Genomic DNA, 19,632 nt, shown 5'->3' on the forward strand with positions numbered 1-19,632 from the left:
GGCAGGCTTTAAATTCAGAAAGAACTGAGTTTCCAATGTGATCTTGAGAAAACTGCTCAACTCCCTGAGGAGCCTCATCTTTCTCATCTATGCAGATTCGTATACCTTCCTCATAAAGCTGTTGCAAGAATTAAATAATTTTCTGTAAAACATAATTATGTTAATTCAATAGTATAACAGAGAGCTCAGAGATGGCAGTTATTGTTAGGAATCAACCATTCTCTAAATTCTTCTTACATTTTGGTATGAAGGATCACTTAAGAGTTAACATTTTTCTAGTATCTAACTGCTTTGTCACTTATGTCACTAAGCTTTCGTGAGCTCCATATGACTTTCAGCTTTCTTATTTTCCCCACAAACTACAGTGTTTATCTTTGAGGATACTGAAAATATTTTAATGCTACATTATTTTGCAAATATTTTAATGAAGTTTAAGGAGAAAATGATACTCTATAGAATTCCTTTCATTACTGACAAATAACCTTTTGACCATTCATCCTTAAATTTAGTTCTGTCCCTTTCTAGGATCCCCCAAGAGCAAAACCATGTTTCAATGTCTGTAAATAATTGTGCAGACAGAGTGTCTTCTATGGAACCAGGAATCTTTAGTCATATCACACATCCCAATTTAGGAAGTTGATTCTCAACAATGTTCAGCACACAGAAGTCGAGTGGGCTCTCAGTATATGGATTGAATGAATGAATGTCTGTGTTCTGCACCACAGGAGCAGCTCATTTCATGCTGGGAATCGATTGGAGACAAGAGAGTTCTGTTGTCAAAATATTGGGGGAAGTGGAATTAAATAAAGCTATAAATCAGAATTCCTTACTGTAGAATTTCTCAGAGTTTTTAATATTCTAATATGCATTATAAACTTTTAAGATGGGGATAGTTTGCAACAGTTCCCACACTTATTTGGCCACAGAACTCCACTTATTTTTGAAAACCTAATTAACATCTAGAGGAACCTAGTTTCCTGCATAACCATTTTCATTCCACCCAAAACTCAGACCTACCTTCTGCACTGACCTCATGATCTGGACTCCATAGGAGAAAAAACTTTTTTTATATAAAGATACCAGATTATTTGGGGATTTTGACTTCTTTCTCACAGATTATTTTTCCATAAAGAAAATAATATATTGTCCCTGTTACCCATATTATAGAATGATTTGATTCAACATTTCTTTTAGGCAAGCTACCAGAGACAATACAGGAATGAGACTCTGTCCCAGAGTGCAGTCCAGGTGCTGGTAGGTGCAGCAGGAAGCTTTGGTGAAAAAGGAGAGTAAGTATATTTTCAGGAGAAAGCTTCCAGCCTAAGCCACTGCATTTAGGAAATTGTGCAAATGAGTTTCCCGCTTTTGTCCGGTAACTTGAGATCATCCAGTATTATGCGTGCAAGCCACTGCCTGCTCTCCACCCCACAACCAGGCCAAATCACCTGCTTCCAGTTTCCCAAACTTGCTCCACTCATTCACACCTCTGTGCATTTGAACTAGCTGCTGCTTCTGACTGAGATGCTCTTCCCTTTCTCCTTTTGCCCACCCCTGCAAAGCTAAGCTGTGGTAAACCACTCCTCCTTCTAGGCTACTCAGATACCTCACTGAGGTCAAAGACTTCCTTAGTTCTTCCAGGCACATCTTCCCAATGCACAACCTCTCCTGATATACTCATAATGATTTCCTTAGATGCAAGCCTCCAGAGTCGACAATGAGTTCCTCAAAGTCAGCATGTTAGGGAGTACCCTCAGATCATCCCCTGTGGAGTGGAAGGATGAAGGATGTATGATTGGGCAGAGGATGAGTTAAACTGCAATGCAGTTGCGACAGTGACCACCCAAAACCCAGACATACCTTCTTGTTCTAGATCTCACTTCTGGTACTGCGGACACCAAAATTTCCTGCTCAAGTGGTCCTAAGCTTATTTCTAGGATCGCTTGGGCCTTTTCCCTTATGTCATGATCTTACAAGCAAACTGGGCCCTTGGTGTGCACCCCTCAAAACCTAAGACATGTGCCAGCCTGGTGTCCACTCACATGCACCGGCTTGAGGTACAGTGAGAGATAAAGCTGTGTGTGGGAAGAGAAACAGCCAGACACTAGAGCATGCTCTCACTGCAGTGTGAGTACAGATTTTCAAAGAGTCTAAGAGTTTTAATTTCAAGCCTAGCCATGTAAATCATTATGACATTATCTTTCCATATATGGTGCAAGTCCTCCACCTGCCCTTTTGCTCTAGGGCCCTCAAATGCTTAGGGGACCTGAGCGATGTTAGTGAAGTAGAGGGAGAAGGCTGGGCCGATGTGATCAGTTTTAAACTATATGATTCATACTTTAAAGACAGATGCACTATGTACAGTGGAAGTTTTTAAATGAATGAACAAATGGCATGCTGAAAAGTAGTATCACTGCATTGTCCAGGAGAGGTTAACATATGTAGAATACATATAAAACAGTACCTATATAGAGCAATTCAGCCCACCACCTTGATTTTTCCTCTTAAAATCCACGAAGGCAGAAGCAACATATGCCTCTGAGGACCCAGAGTAAATGGGGTTAAGGTGTGAAAGGACTCGTAGTGGGCAACAAAGGCAAATTTTGAAACATTTATTACATTTTCATTTATACATGCAAGAGATAAATATTGAATACTAATGTGTGCAAAACTATATGCCAGCACTGGGGAATATCAAGATCAGTGAAATGGTGTTCATATCAGAGAACTTTCTCTTAATTACACTTGTGTTCAGTGATAACTGCTTTGCTGTGTTGCTCTGGAGTTGATTTCACCATCTGCTGATCATTCCTATCCATAGCCCCACCTGTTGGGGTACCCTGTGGCAAGAAAACAAGTCTAAAGATAAAAACAGTAGGGGGTTAAATAGAGGTACCAGGACCTGTGCTAAGTGCCTGCGTAATTGCCTAAGAAGCAATACTTTGAATAGAGCTTATATTTATTGTCTTGTGTCAGATACAGTTTTAAACATATTACATGTATTACCCATTCAATGTCATAAAAATCCTATAAGTGCTATTATTATCTTTATTTTGCAGATGGGGAAAGTGGGGCACAGAGAGATTAAATAATTTACCCAGGGTTATTTAACTAATGAATTACAGAGCACGGGTTCAAAGCTATCCTACCTCACTATCCAGTTAGAGAGATCATACTCTTTTCCTAAATCAGGTCTAAACAGTGAACATGTTGATATAAAATAGGAACTCAGGAGCCTGAAAAACACAATAATTTGGCCTGTAAAATATCACACACATTGATATCACAGAATTTTAGGATTCATAGGAACTTGTGAAATGATCAAATCTTAGCTTAGACATTAATTCCTTCAGGAAGGTTTCCTGATTCCCCAAGACTATATTCAACACCCTCCTTTGTGGGTCCAGAGTGTCCTCTTATTGTCTCTGCAGAACGCTTACTACACTTAACTGCAACTGTTGTTTGCATGTTTTACTCCACTAGTCTTCTGGATTCTTGAGGGCAGAGACCAGTATTAATGGTTTATCCCATGCATTTATCAAGCATAAAAGGTGCTCAATCAAATATTTTAAAAATCAGAAATGAATCAAGTCATATATACATTCATGATTTTCCATGTAATTACCACATGATTATATTGAATCACAGAGAACGGAATAACTTCCTTCTTTTTAATTATATCAGTATCCCTGTAACAGAGAAATTGCCCAAATTTTAGGCTGAGAACATCATAATCCATAGGAAGAACAAGGTCCACCTTTGTACTTAAGTCACCAATGCCTTTCCATTAAGCTGCATTTTAAGGTAGGGCCTCAGATCCAGGGATGGAGCCCCATCCTCCTTCTTATGAAGACAATGTAAGTATCTGGTCAGCAGCAGGTAAGTTCCTCATGAAATCAAGGGAATTTGCTGAGCAAGACCAAATGATAACATATAGATCTGAACTGCCTCAACAAAAAACCCAGAAGAAACCTACAGGCAACCTGGGGCAAATGTCTTTTGGCGGTTTATGAGCACCAACTTCTCCAAGTAACCATTTTTACTCTTTCACTTCTCCACTTGTATTTTCCCCATAAACTCCCTGATTACTTGCCCAGAAGGTGCAAGAAAAGAGATGGGTGAATGTGTGAGTTGGGCTGGATGCCTCATATATGCTTTCTCATTTAAGTTTCCCAGGCTGACATAAGTATTTTTACTTCCATTCTGAGAGCAAACAGGTTAATGAGGTAATTTGTTCACTGCCACCCAGATAATGGAGGATCAAACACAAAAACCCACATATATTTGAATCCCAAATATTTGAATCATGGTATGCTTTCTCTCCCTGAAACTTGACTTCTCTATTTTGAAACATTTATCTCCATTTTTTTTTTTTTTACTCTCTGTTTAATGATGAGTCCCACAATCTAACTTCATAATTATATATCCACCTTCATCTACATCTTCATGACTTGGACCTATGCCCATGAAAGTGTCTCATTTCCTGTCGTCACTGGACAAAATAGTTTTCCTGCCTCCTGACAATACTGCATTAAACTTATCTCAAAAATTTTAAAGCATATTTAAAGGTTCTTCTTCTTTTTTCTTTTTTTTAGATATATGAGTGCAGAGACAATAAAGAATTATTCTGAAAGCAAAAAAATTCTTGTCTTTACTAGAAAAGTATTGCTCAACTGGGTGTATAATACGAAAAAGGAAAAAGGGATCCCATCAAGGTAAGTGCTTTTAAACCTTACTAGAAATGTTATTATAATCATTTGAAATTTCCTTTTATTTATTTTTAAAAATTTATATCCTGAATACTTTGTAAAATATTTTGAGGTGGTTTACAACGAAATTACTTATATACATACAAAAAGTTACTTAAAGAAAAAAAGATATAGTGTAATAACTTTTATTATAGAGGTAAATTTCATACAAGATTAAACATTAACCATTTTTAAGTGTACCATTCAGGGTTATTTAGTATATTCACGTTGGGCAACCAACTCCTCTGTCAAATTCCACAGCATTTTCATTGCCCCAAATGTAAATCCAGTACACATTAAGCAGTGACTCCCATTCTCTCTTCCCCCCCCAGCTCCTGGATAGCACTAGTCTGCTTTCTGTCTCTATGAATTTACCTATTCCAAATGTATTATATAGATAGAATCATATAACATATAGCCTTCGGTTTATGGATTCTTTTTTTTAACATCTTTATTGGAGTATAATTGCTTTACAATGGTGCGTTAGTTTCTGCTTTATAAAGAAGTGAATCAGCTATACATATACGTATATCCCCATATCTCTTCCCTCTTGCGTCTCCCTCCCTCCCACCCTCCCTATCCCACCCTGGAAGCAACCTAAGTGTCCATCGACAGATGAATGGATAAAGAAGATGTGGCACATATATACAATGAAATATTACTCAGCCATAAAAGGAAACGAAATTGAGTTATTTGTAGTGAGGTGGATGGACCTAGAGTCTGTCATACAGGGTGAAGTAAGTCGGTTTCTGGATTCTTTCACTCAGCATAATGTTTCTTCCACATTGTAGCATGTATCTGTAGCATAAGGTTTATCTACTTTGTAGCATGTATGAATACTTTATTTCTTCTAATGGCTGAATAATAGTCCATTGTACAGACGTGCTGTATTTTCTTTATCCATTCAACGGTTGATGAGTATTTGAGTTGTTCTCAGCTTTTGGTTATTGTAAACAGTGCTGCTATGAACATTTATGTACATGTATTTGTTTGAATTTCTGCTTTCCATCTTTTGGGTATGCACCTAGGAGTAAAACTGCTGGATCATATGAAAATAACATTTATTTAATTTAATTAATTTATTTAATTTCTTGAGGAAACACCAAATTGTTTTCCACATCTGCTAGATAATTATGAAATCAGGAAATGTGAGTCCATCCACTTTGTTTTCTTGTTCAAGATTGGTATAGCTATTCAGGGTTCCTTGCAATTCCATATGAATTTTAGGATTAGCTTGTCTATTTATGCACATAAAAAATGTCATTGAGATTTTCTTAGGGATTACATTTAGTTTGTAAATTGCTTTGAGTAGTATTACCATCTTAAAATATTAAACTTTCTGATTCATGAACATGGGATGTCTTTTCATTTATTTAGATCTTTAATTCCTGTTAGGAAAGTCTTAAAGTTTTCAGTGTACATGTCTTTGGTAAAATTTAATCCTAAATACTTTTATGCTATTTCAAATAAAATTGTGCTCCTGATTTCATTTTTGTAGTGTTTATTTCTAGTGTATAGAAATACAAGATATTTCTGTATATTGATCTTGTATCTTGAAGCTTTGCTGGATTCATTTATTAGCTCTAGTTGTTTTTTGTGAATTCTCTAGGACTTTCTGTATTTAAGAGCATATCACCTAGGGATAGAGATAATTTTACTTTTTCCTTTCCAACTGGGATGTCTTTTATTTCTTTTCTTAGATTCAAGAGAGGTCTCCCTCTTCTCAATAGGAGTATCAGTAAATACCAAATGGATATTTCTGTACTATGGTTCTTTTAAAACCTTCAATAGTGACTTAGGCTACAACTTTCTAAGTACTTACTTCTGTTGATGTAACAAAGAAATGGAGATTTGAAAAACTAGGATTTATAGTCGTCTACCTTTTAGGCTGTCTCTTATGTATCACTCATCTCAGAGTAGGTAGTACAGATTCTGGAGTCAGATGGCTTAGTTTAGAATCCTAGTCTTTATCATTTATTAGCTGGATAAGTTTTACAGGTCTCAGTTTTCTCATTTGAAAAACGGATAAAGTAATATCGATGTCATATTCTGGAGACTGATATATGTAAAGCATTTGGCAAAATAACTGGCATATAGTAGGTACTAGTATATGCTAGTTGGGTTCACCTCTGCCTACATTATGGGATTGTTGTAAAGATTACATAAATAGTGTGTGTAGAAGCACTTAGTCCAGAGACTAGCACTAAGTAAGCACTTAAATGTTAGCATTTATTATTGTGCTAAATAAAAATTGAGTTCTCTAACCAGTGGATGAAGTCACTATCAAAGATGAACAAAGACACAAGGAAACAAATAATCATGAGAGTGAATCAGCAGAAATAACGGCAGATTTATATCCCTAAGACTTCAGTTATTAAAATTATCCAATATGGACTATAAGTATTAATGAAATGTTGATGTTAGTAAGTGATGGAATCACAAACATGAACAAGGCCAATCACCAAAAGAAGATTTATATAATGAAAATGAAAAAATATATAATTTATATATAAATTATATAACATGGAAAAAATATATATAATAGTTTCTACCACCTTTTCATTGCTTCCAAGGTAATTACCCAGGTCAGGTCTCAACACAGTTGGAGGGGAAAATATAGTGGCTGCTTCAGGAGACTACAACTTGTCAGCTGACGGAATTACAGGACCTGACATCAGCAAATACTAGTAGAACATATAAGGGAATGGGTCTTGAGGATATGGGACCAGAGGGCTGCAACATAAGGCCAGATTGGGGAGAAATTTATTGGCACAGAGGTCTTATCCATGATAATTCAGGATTCAACATTCTATCTAGGACACTTGGAGCTGGTGCTATTATATTCCTGAGATGGTTCTTTGAAGCTTGACCAGGCCAATAACCTACAATAAATGAAGTGCAGATGATAAAATTGGAATATTTAACCAGATTTATTATATTAGAATGAAGAACCAACCTCATGATCTTGTTCCCTGTGAAAGAACAGAGGATATTTCCCTTCACCAAGGCAACAGTGAGAAACTCAATGATAGATGTCCTCTGCAGGACATGGTTAACCATCATTAAGTCTGCTGTGGAACTGGCCTCTCTAGTATCAAAAGGAAATGGGAATGGCAGAAGACAGATGGCAACACTTAAATGTCAGAGGCAAGGTGGGCATACTTTATTTTGTGGACAGCAAACCTGGAGTAGCAGTCAGAGTGTTTGACCTAAGGATGGGTAACAAATATTCTATATTAAAAGACAATATAGACAAACAATTAACTATGTTATTACTTGACTTTTCTAAAGATAAAAAGGGAGAGCTGTTGAGCAAAGGGATGAAGTCAATTACTGCAAGATAGCTAAGTCAATTCTCAGAACCAGAGTCCTTGAGAAAGAACTGAAGCACCACAAATATGTAGGATAAATATTTCCTCAATCTTCTCTCAAATGGACATTTAATCATTTTACCAGATTTCCTGTGCATTGGGAAAAGAAAATACTCAGACTCTGTTAGGACTTTGGGTTATGGCATTTTAAATGATACTGATATCAAAGGCTTGAAATACTATTGTGTTCCTCAAGTTAAACTGGGAGCTTTTAGGCCAGGTAATTTATGGAGTTTCTGACCCAGTCTGTCTCATAGAAGTCCACCAGGTCCACTGTGTGGTTATTTCCCTAAGTCCCTAAGTGTATAATTGGGATGAATATACTTAGTGTCTAGCTGAACACAAACATCGCCTTGTTGACCTATATTGTAAGAATCATGGCAGAAATGGCCAAGTGGAACTCTTGGCCAAAATAGTAATGAGAAGCAATATAGCATTCCAGGAGGAGTTTAAAAACTAACGCCAACATTAAAGATTTAAAGGAATTGTAAGTAATTCCCATCATATCCCCTTTAATTTATCTATCTGACATAAACAAATCAGATTATAGTCAATTATCAATTTAAGCAAAAGGTAACCTCAAGTGTAATGCTGTGCCAGATGTGATTTTATTGCTGGAAGAAATTTTAAAAAGCAGTCTGTTCTCTCAACCAAGATGGTGGCATTGAGACTCCTGAACTCAATTCCTTCCATGGACACACCAAACCTACAGCTAAACATGTATGAATTCTCCTTGAAAGAAATCCAGAAACTATCTGAGCAACTCTTACACATCAAGCTAATGAGAAAATACCTACTTTGAAACAGGTAGGAAAGGCTGAGACACACTTTCACCATAAAACTCACCCCCTAGCACAGACATACAATTGGAAGGGAACACACAGCTCCCAGTTTCTCCCAAGAAGCAAAGGGCTTGAGCCAATATCTAGTACCCCAACTTTTAAGACTTCACCCTAGGGGATGGACCCTCAAAATACTTAGTTCTGAAATCTAATGAGGCTTATAACCACAAAATACACAAGACAAGAGCAGACAAAGAAACAGTTCTTAATGGGTTCATGAGGATGTTGTCTCCTTGGAAGGAGCTTGTGTAAAATTTGGCACCCTGGATTTTGTGGCTGCCACACAAAGGACACACCTCTTGATTGCCTGGCTCTAGTGGCCAAGGGGGCTTGTATTTTAGGACCCACAGGACTGTAGCAAACAAAGAAACACTTCTTAATGGACTACACCTCCAGGATTCAGTGCAGATGGAGCAGATAGAAATACCCATCTCCCAGTCTTTCCCTGAAAGAAGTCTATTTACATACCTCAAAAGCTGCTACCTGAGGAGTCCAGTTTCCAATCAGCTTGCATCTAGGTGATGAATGATACTCTCCACAATGGGACACAAACAGGTCTTGGCACATCCTCAACTACTGGGAGCCACTAAGAGCAAATAAGGCAGCTTGGACAATCACGAAGGTCTGAGAGACAACCAAGAGCTCAGGCTAGGCTGAATGATAAGGTTTATCTACACAAGACCAGTCCATCAAGACTGAAAGAGGTGGCTGTTTTATCTAATATGCAGAAACCAACACAGAGCATGAAGGAAAATGAAGAAAGAGAGGAATATGTTCCAAACAAAAAAACAGAATAAAACTCCAGAAACACCTTAATGAAATTTAGATAAGTGATTTATCTCTTAAAGAGATCTATTAGAGTGATTTATCTGTTAGAGAGATCAAAGATGCTCACTAGGGTCAGAAGAAGAATGTATAAACAAAGGGAAAAATTTAACAAAGAGATAAACAATATAAAAATGTCCCAAACAGAAATCACAGAGCTGAAGAATAACTGAGCTGAAACATTCAATAGAGGGGTTTAACAGCAGACGAAATCAAGCAGAAAAAAGGATAAGCAAACTCAAAGACAAGGCAGCAGAATTCATCCAATCAGAGGAGGAAAAAAAAGAATGAAAAAGAGTGAAGATAGCTTAAATGACTCATGGGACACCATCAGGTGGACCAGTATTTACATTATAGGGGTCCCAGAAGAAGAGAGAAAGAAAGGGGCAGCAAACTTATTCAAAAAACTAATGGCAGGAAACTTTCTTTACATAGGGAAAGAAACAGACATCCAGATCCAGGAAACTCAGTAATTTCCAAATATGATTAATCCAAAGAGACCCACACCAAGACACATTAGGTAATTAAATTGTCAAAAGTTAAAGACAAGGAGAGAATATTAAAAGCAGCAAGAGAGAAACAATTTGTTGTATACAAGGGACACACACACACCAATAAGGCTATCAGCATATTTTTCAGCAGAAGCTTTGTAGGTCAGAAGAGAATAGCATGATATACTCAAAGTACTGAAAGAATAAATAAAGAAAAAACTACCAACCAAGAATTCCCTACCCAACAAAACTGTTCAGAATTGAAGAAGAGATAATGAGTTTTTCCAGGCAAGAAAAAGCTGAGGAATTCAGCACCCTCAAGACCAGCCTTACAAGAAATGTTAAAATGGACTAAAGTCCCTTTCAAGGTAAAATGAACGGGAATTTTTTAATAACAGGAAAACATATCAAAGTATAAATTTCATAAGTAAATAAATATATAGTAAAATTCAGAGTACTCTAATGTTGTAATAATGGTGAGTAAGTCACTTATAAATCTAGTATGAAGGTTAAAAGGCAGAAGTACTAAAAATAACTACAATAATTTGTTAATGGATACACAAGGTAAAAAGATGTAAATTGTAACATCAAAAACATAAAATGTGGAGAGGAGGAGTAAAAATGTAAAGATTTTAGTATGTATTCAAAGTTAAGTTTATCTTAAAATAGACTGTTATAAATATAAACATGTTTTATGTAAACCTCATGGTAACCATAAAGCAGAAAACAATAGTAGATACACAAAAGATAAAGAGAAAGGAATCTAAGCATACCACTACTGAAAATCATCAGTAGATAGGTATGGATTTACTATTGCCATTTGATAATTGTTTTCTTGCTACTTTATATAGTTCTTTGTTCATTTCACATTCTCTTATCTCTTAAATTGATGCAGCCACTGTGGAAAACACTGTGGAGACTCCTCAAAAAATTAAAAATGGAACTACCACATGATCTAGCAATCCCACTTCCGAGTATATATCCAAAAGAAATAAAAACAAGATATCAAAGAGATATTTGCACTCCCATTTCACAGTAGCATTATTCACAATAGTTAATATACAAAAATAACGTAAGTGTCCATCAATGGATGAATGGATAAAGAAAATACAATAGAGTATTATTCAACCATGAGAAAGAAGGAATTCCTGCATTTGTGACAACATGGTTGGATCTTGAGAGCATTATGCTAAGTATAAACCAGACTGCGAAAGACAAATACTGCATGGTATCACTTATATGTTAACTCTAAAAATAAGTAAAATGAAAAAAATGAAATAAAATAATAGATTTTAAAAAGTCAACTCATAGGGACTTCCCTGGTGGTGCAGTGGTTAAGAATCCGTCTGCCAGTGCAGGGGACATGGGTTCAAGCCGTGGTCCAGGAAGATCCCACATGCTGTGGAGCAACTAAGCCCGTGTGCCACAACTACTGAGCCTGCGTGCTGCAACTACTGAAGCCTGCGTGCCTAGACCCCATGCTCCACAACAAGAGAAGCCACCACAATAAGAAGCCCGTGCACCGCAACAAAGAGTAACCCCTCCTCGCCACAACTAGAGAAAGCCTGTGCACAGCAACAAAGACCCAACACAGCCAAAAATAAATAAATTAATTCATTCATTAAAAAAAAATAGTCAACTCATAGAAACAGAGAGTAGAAACCAGAGCTGAGGGTTTGTGGAAATAGGGATTGGTAGAAGGTTACAAACTTTCAGCTATAAGGTGAATAATGCCTGAAGATCTAATGTAAGACATGGTGACTATAATTGAGAACACTGTACTTTATAACTGAAATTTGCTAGAGAGTAGAACTTAAATGGTCACACTCCCAAAAAAGAGTTATGTGAGGTGATGGGTGTGTTAATCAACTAGATGGGGGGAATCCTGTCACAATGTATATGTATATACATTGTATTGTATATATACATGTATATATGATGTACACTTTCAATATCTACAATTTTTTATGCCAGTTATACCTCAATATGGCTGAATTTTTTAAAAAATAGAAAAGGAAAACAGTCTGGAGAGAGGGCTGAGAAGGGCAAAGGCAGTGTTACCATAAACTTAACAAAGCTTACACTCTATGGCTCCTCCCTCACACTGGCACTGCCTGAGGCCTTGGAGGATTTTTGCAATTTGATGACAGCATCATATATGTATTCATAATTTCATCTTCTTTTCCTTAAACAGGGGTCCAAATTGTAAAAATTTCAGGTCCTGCGTAACACGGATCTACCTCTAAGAATAGAGAAATAATCCAGCACTTACCCACTCTTCAATCAATAATTGATTAATAATTTCATTTGAGTTTTAGCAATAATAATGCATTATTATACTAGTTGAATAATTTAAAAATAAAATTAAAAATACATTAAGTAATTCCTCTCACCCACAATTCTGTCTAGCATACTCAGTATAAAAATAATTTTTCAAAGCATGTATGTTAATTTAAAGTTTTTGATAAAATATGACCTAACCTGTTCCACTACGACACATGCTGGGATTTGTTCCAGATTATATGCCTTGACAAGGAAAAATGCTCATGATCCATTGCTAAGAGAAAAAACAGGTTATAGAACAATATGTATGATATAATTCCTTTTGTATTTATAAATATGATTATATAAACAAAAATATTGGAAAAATATTCAAACTGGTAATAGTAGCCATCTCTGAGAAGTGAAATTATTAGAAGGTGGGAGAGATTTGCTTTGTTTTTTTTTTAATATTTCCAATTTGAATTATCCCTGTCTTATGATCTGAAGTATTTCTACTAAAAGTATAAGTAAAAATGAATGAGAGGTGAGGAAAGTGAGAAAGAGGGGAAACCAGCCTGAAGATATTTAGCAGAGGAAGAAATTAAAGGAAAGTATATGAAGTAGGATGCCAGAAAGTGTATGGTATTGACAGCTACTTCTCAGAATTAAGCTGGGCTTTGTAGCTGTTGATGATTAGGACAGAACTGAGCATATATTGAAATTAATTCAGTGTAATTATTTTATCAGATAAAACTATCTTTTTTTTTTTACAGCCATTGCTTTCTTCGTATATGTCATAAAATAGTATTTACTGATGAATTTGAGTATGTCGGATATCTTGTGATACTAATGAATATATTTCCTATTATAATTTCTTGGATATCTGTGTTAAACGATATCTATGAGCTTGAATTAGCATATGCTAACTACTCTTTTCTTGCATTTTATATCATGGAGGCACTACTTAAGGTAAGCTAAAATGTGATTTTGTGTGTGTGTTTGTGTGTGTGTGTGTGATATGTCTAACAGGGAGATTTCCTAATTTCATTTTTCAACACTAGCTACAGACAGTTTTCCAAAGGAGTGTATAAAATTCTCCCTCACTCCTCAAACAAATTTATTTTTTAAAGGTGATTTTAGGGTGACAATAGAAAATATTCATACTTTAAGGATTGATTTTGTATTTGCAAATTTTTAATTAGTGTGTGTCAAAGAGATGCAGAGTGAGTTAAAAAGGTATTGGCAAAGTTCTTTAACTTAGCAGAGAGGTGAGCACCTGGATGTTCATTTTATTATTATTTTTTTTAATGGAAGATTTTTTTTCTTTCTTTCTTTCTTTCTTTCTTTCTTTCTTTCTTTCTTTCTTTCTTTCTTTCTTTCTTTCTTTCTTTCTTTCTTTCTTTCCTTATTTTTGGCTGCTTTGGGTCTTTGTTGCTGCGCACCGGCTTTCTCTAGTTGTGGCACGCCGGGGCTACTCTTCGTTGCAGTGCGAGGCCTTCTCATTGCAGTGGCTTCTCTTGTTACAGAGCACAGGCTCTAGGTGTGCAGGCTTCAGTACTTGTGGCATGTGGGCTCAGTGTTGTGGCACATGGGCTTAGTTGCTCCACGGCATGTGGGACCTTCCCGGACCAGGGCTTGAATCCGTGTCCCCTGAATTGGCAGGTGGATTCTTAACCACTGCGCCACTAGGGAAGTCCCATTTTATTGTTTTTATACTAGATAGATAAACAGATGGATAAGTAGATTGATAGAAATTCATTTATACTTGAAAAACATTTCATAATTTGATTTGTTAAATCCAGTATAAAGGTAGCTGTTAAATGATGGAAATGTATTGATGGGTCCACAAACTGATAATAGTATTGTGTCATATGGATCAAGTTGTAATGTAAAATATTTTTAGCCAGACGATTTAAATAGAAGAATTATATATGATATTCAAACAAAGTGGATGAAATCTCGCATCGTTACTGGAAAATTAAAATGCTACTGCAGAGCTGTGATTGGTGGGGAGAGGGGAATGGCTTCACATTCAATCACATTGTATGTAATAAATTCCAATTAGTTGGAACGACCATAGGAGATGTCACTTAATTAAGAAGAAATAAAGCAATTAGGGTTAGGGTTAGTACCAGGGTGAGTGTGAGTAAAGGATTCCCTAAAATCACTTAATATGTACTATAGTGGAAAGAACACCGAGCTGGGATGCAGCAGACTTGGCTCTGGTTTTGGTTTTCTCTGACAGACAGTTAGCTGTTCACCAAGTCACTAAACTTTTCCCAACCTTAGTTTCTTCTTCTGTAAGATATCAGGGTTGGCCTAAATGAGAGGAAATGATCCCTCCAGCTCTGTGGTCTTTGTACTTTGCCAAGTTTAAGCTTCTGTCACAACTGTGCATAGCCATAGCTCCTTCAGTCAGGTCCACTTAAGAGAGCAGAAAAGGACTGCAGAGACTTCGCTACACTTCATAGCTAAGAGGGTACTCCCAAATGTGCAACTCTGTTCTTGTCTCTCCCTTCTATTTAACTCAGGATTCATCTTCACTGCCCGATTTACAAGCTTGCCTTCACTTATTTTCTTTGCTGTCTTTTCTACACAAGTTCAGTTCTGCCCCCTTTGTACTATGCCTATTAAAAATTCATTATGTTAATAACAACAATAATAAATGATCACTAAGGTACCAGGTATCATTGCAATTATAACATTTCAAATCCTTAAGTTAGCCCTTTAATGTAGATATATATTATGACTTGCATTTTACAGATGAGGGACCTGAGTCTCTGAGAAGCTGTTTAAGGTCACATAGCTAATGATAGTAGAGTTTGGATCCAACCCCTCAAAGTTTGTGTTCTTTCTAATACACAATTCTACCTTAAACTTTCCTTCTTGTATTTTCAAACTTTTCCCAAAACACTCCTCAACCTATTAGAGTAATGGATCTTTTGAAACTTTCTCAGAGGAAGAGTAATCACTCTTCTATATCTGAGTGCTGGAGGCTTCCATTACCTGAATTTCTAACCATTCTTTAACAACCTTATATTTAACAAACCCTCTTCCTTTGAAGCCTACACTATCCTTTTATACCAAGCTCTTCCTCTCCTGTGGCTGTATTCTATTGACCTCCAAAAAACTCCTTCACGTTTCCAAATACTGGGCATCTGGATAAAGTCTTACTGTTGATACCAGTTCTTTCAAGTTCCTAAGAGAATGATCTAACCTATATTCTGTTTCAATAAGAAGGAAATGAGACATCTACAGTAGCTGAATGGTGCCTTGAGCAGGACCTCACAAGACCAGGATCTGGTCTTCTGCTCCCTAGATTCAGACACTGAATTTCCTCAGCCCCGCCAAATGTGAGCAGACTCAAGGGAAATGACTCTCTACCACTAAACACACAACAGTCTGTTTACAAACAAGCATGACAGTTTCTTAATTTGTAATCGAGCTTACACTTTCCCTGGCGTAAATAGGTCTGTCTCCTACAGTCTCTGAATCATAGTGAGTAGGGGGATCAGGCTGCTAAAAAAGACAAATTAATCAAATTTACAAATCAGTATCTTAAGTGTTATGATAGAGACCTACACAGGGTGCTATGGGAAAAAAATGGAGTTCCTTACACAGAATAGTAGGTTTAGAGAAGGAAGGCTATTAAGGAAAGGAGATGCTTGAGTTGAATTCTGAATAATGAATAGGAGTCAAAGTAGGGAGTATGTGAGTGGACAACAAGAATAAGGGAAAACTTAGAAGCAACAATGTGACACATACAAGGAACAATATTCCTAATGACAGGAGCTTAGGGATGGGTTGGTCACGATGCAGATTGGAGAGATGTTAAATCTGTGAGGAGGATATGGAAAATGAGACAGGAGACACAGACGTGAATTAAATAATAAAGGGCCTCATGGGTCAGGCTATCTCAACCACTTCCCTGGCATCAACTACCATTCATAGTCTAATGATTCCCAAACTCATGTCTCCAGCTCAGATTTTATTCCGAGCCTCAGATCATATAGACAACTGATGACTGGATCTCTTCAATAAAATACTGTGCAAACATCTCAAACAGCATATTCAAAACAAATGTATCATCTCTAAACCTACTCTTGCTTCAAAATTCCCCTGGAAACCTAATTTCCCAGGCTGGATTCCACAATCATTTTTGACCGCTCCTACTCTCTTAGTTATAGTAGGTTTTCAATAAAAATTTTTTAAATAAATAAAGAATGAATTAATAAGTTAGTAGGTATTTTGAATATTTTATCTCTTGGAATAGATATTTCAATATTTTAACCATTTAATTTCAAGTTGATATGATCACTTCCTAGTATTTTAGAAAAGTAGAATCTTAAGGTAGATCAGAGAAAAACCTAACTAGTAATGTTTCAGTTATTATGGAAAATGGTGTAGTAAAAGCAAAAACAAATAAGATAATATAATTTCTTTTTAAATCGACAGATAGCAGCAATGAAGAAGGAATATTTTTTACATGCCTGGAATCTATTTGAGTTAACAATTACATTAATTGGCATCATAGATGTAATGCTTATTGAGACAAATTCCATTAATTATCATACTTTTGATTTGATTCAAACAGTGGCCTTTATAAAAGTTGTTCGATTTCTTCGCGTTCTACGCATTTTGAAGGTAAAGAACTATTAAATCATGCAGTTTCGAACTGCTCCCGACTGCTTCATGAAATATGGACTAAAATCAGTTTACTAGTGTTATGGTTTCCACTTTCTGTTGGGCTGATGTTTATATTTTAGATCCCTTTGACAAATTAAATTTTATAACAGATTATATTATGAATATCCAAGTTATATTAGAAATTTGTTTAGCACATGAAAGTACAGAAATACTCATCACAGCTTCTCCTTTGAATAGAGAGCACATGAAAACTCCAAAGTAATGTTTATTCTTATGAATACCTGAAATAAATGATGGAAATCAACAAAACAAACCATGTAGCGACAAAGCAAATAGTATACATTCATACAAATTAAGAAACCGAAAAATACACATTCTGTGTTATATAAACTCATAATATTATAAAATCACAGCATCAAAAATGACCTTTGACTGTCTAATTAATGTCTTCCTATAACAAGTATAATGAGTAGTTATTTATTTCTATATGAGTGTGGAGATTATGGAGCATGGACTTAGGGATCAGCCAACTCTGCTGAAGTTAGGAGACTGTACAAGGGTAACAGATAACCTGGGGACTTAAACCCTCAGCAAAGAAACAATGAAAAGTTAATTGTGGGGCCAAACAGGGAGTATAGTTGTGGTGGACTCTCACTCAAATGAACCATCTAGTGAACAGTTTAGTGGGAGGTTTAGCAGGTAAAAGTGACAGTACTTTATAGACGGTCATTTTATGGCCTAAGCCCAGAAGATTAATCACATTGTTTTCCAAGAATTTAAACCAGTTGAAAATAGCATGCAATTCTCTCTAAGGGAAATAAGTAAAGAATAAAGTCTTAACCTCACAGAGACATCTAATATTATTAGTTACGGGGAAATAGCTCTAGCCATGAAATTATAGAGATACTATGAATAAAATAACCAAGAATCTTGACAAGTTACTATAGTTACCATTGAGAGCATGTCATTTTTTATTAATACCTATTTTAAACTAACCAACATAAAATCAACTATAATTTGTACAATTTATATTAAATAATGGTCCTGTTTTTTAGCTCGTAACACCAAAGTTGCTGCAGATGTTAGATAAAAAGATGAGTCATCAGCTGTCCTTTAAGTATGCTATACTAAAAGGATATATCCAAGGTGAAGCAGACATAATGACTATAATTGATAAGATTGCAAGTTCTAAACAGATTAAACAGGTGAGGAAAACTTTAAATACTAAGAAAATGGTTTATGTTCCTCACCCCTCAGTCTCCCTCACCCATCATGTCTTCTGTCTATATATGACCTTTGATTCCTGGTTTGCTAAGAATTGTCTGTAAAAACTGAAACTGATCAACATTTAGATTACTCAAAAGGCTCCTTACTGAAGTGTCTATGCCATATTCACAAGTTTTGAGGCTCTTGGAGCACAGCCTTTTGTCCTTGTGGAGCTGTCATGAAACCTGTGTGCAGCGGTCAGCTTCTCTCAATGCAAGTTCCAGGATCTGTCAGGCTACAGATGCATTAAATAGGAAATATTGGAGGACGATAAGTGATGGCAGGGTTGAGCCAACGGACCTTCCTCATAATTCCCAAAGGCTCCTTCTATTTCTCTATATCCCTGATTTTCCCACAGTAAATAATGAAAGAAGTAAAGGATGGGGATATGGCAAATGGAAAGGAGTACCAATAACTTACTTAGAGGGAAATCACATCTAATTCTCTCATTATACAGATGAGAAAAATGAAGCCAAGAGAGGTTAAATGATTATGCCAAAGTCACACACATAGCTAATAAACAGCAAAGAGAATGCTAGGGCCTAAGTTCTAGACCTTATTTTTCATTTTCTCAATTAGGCAGATTATATGTCCCCACAAATTTGCCAGCTATGTGGAATTAAGCAGTCACCTTTCAAGATAATTTAAAACATTTGAATGCTATAGTCTTTTTTTTTTTTTTTTTTTTTTGCGGTACGCGGGCCTCTCACTGTGGGGAGAGGCCTCTCCCGTTGCGGGGCACAGGCTCCGGACGTGCAGGCTCAGAGGCCATGGCTCACGGGCCCAGCTGCTCCGCGGCATGTGAGATCTTCCCGGACCGGGGCACGAACCCGTGTCCCCTACATCGGCAAGCGGACTCTCAACCGCTGCGCCACCAGGGAAGCCCTGAATGCTATATTCTATATGCTATATGTCCAAAGCTTTGTAGTTGAGAACATTGACACTCAATATGTAGTTGAATACAAAGAGCTGTATCTTTTCTCTCTTCACCACCTGTAACTATAAAACTATTTTGCTGCATTTTATTACCTTTATAACCACTCATATTGAGGATACACAGTAGAAAATACAGAAGGACTTGAATCTCTAAGATATTGGCCAGTTTCAGTCCTCATTTCTGCTCCCACATAGTTTGGTTAAAACTTCTATCTCATTTAAGGTTGAAAGCCACACCTGTTTCCGA

General features: G+C 36.4%; 1 protein-coding gene across 1 annotated transcript in view; it reads left to right on the forward strand.

Moving 5' to 3' along the window:
- Positions 1-19,632, forward strand: part of SLC9C1 (solute carrier family 9 member C1) — a gene marked incomplete at its 3' end in the record, with an annotated part of 93,443 nt that overhangs the window by 50,552 nt on the left and 23,259 nt on the right. The window contains exons 13-17 of the mRNA XM_082655321.1: positions 1,195-1,289; positions 4,593-4,712; positions 13,310-13,505; positions 16,992-17,180; positions 18,239-18,388. Of these exons, the coding sequence (XP_082511447.1) occupies positions 1,195-1,289; positions 4,593-4,712; positions 13,310-13,505; positions 16,992-17,180; positions 18,239-18,388 (750 nt within the window). The remainder of the gene's footprint in view (positions 1-1,194; positions 1,290-4,592; positions 4,713-13,309; positions 13,506-16,991; positions 17,181-18,238; positions 18,389-19,632) is intronic.

The sequence above is a fragment of the Grampus griseus genome (assembly GCF_964374135.1).
Source record: "Grampus griseus genome assembly, chromosome: 5".
NCBI lineage: Eukaryota > Metazoa > Chordata > Mammalia > Artiodactyla > Delphinidae > Grampus > Grampus griseus.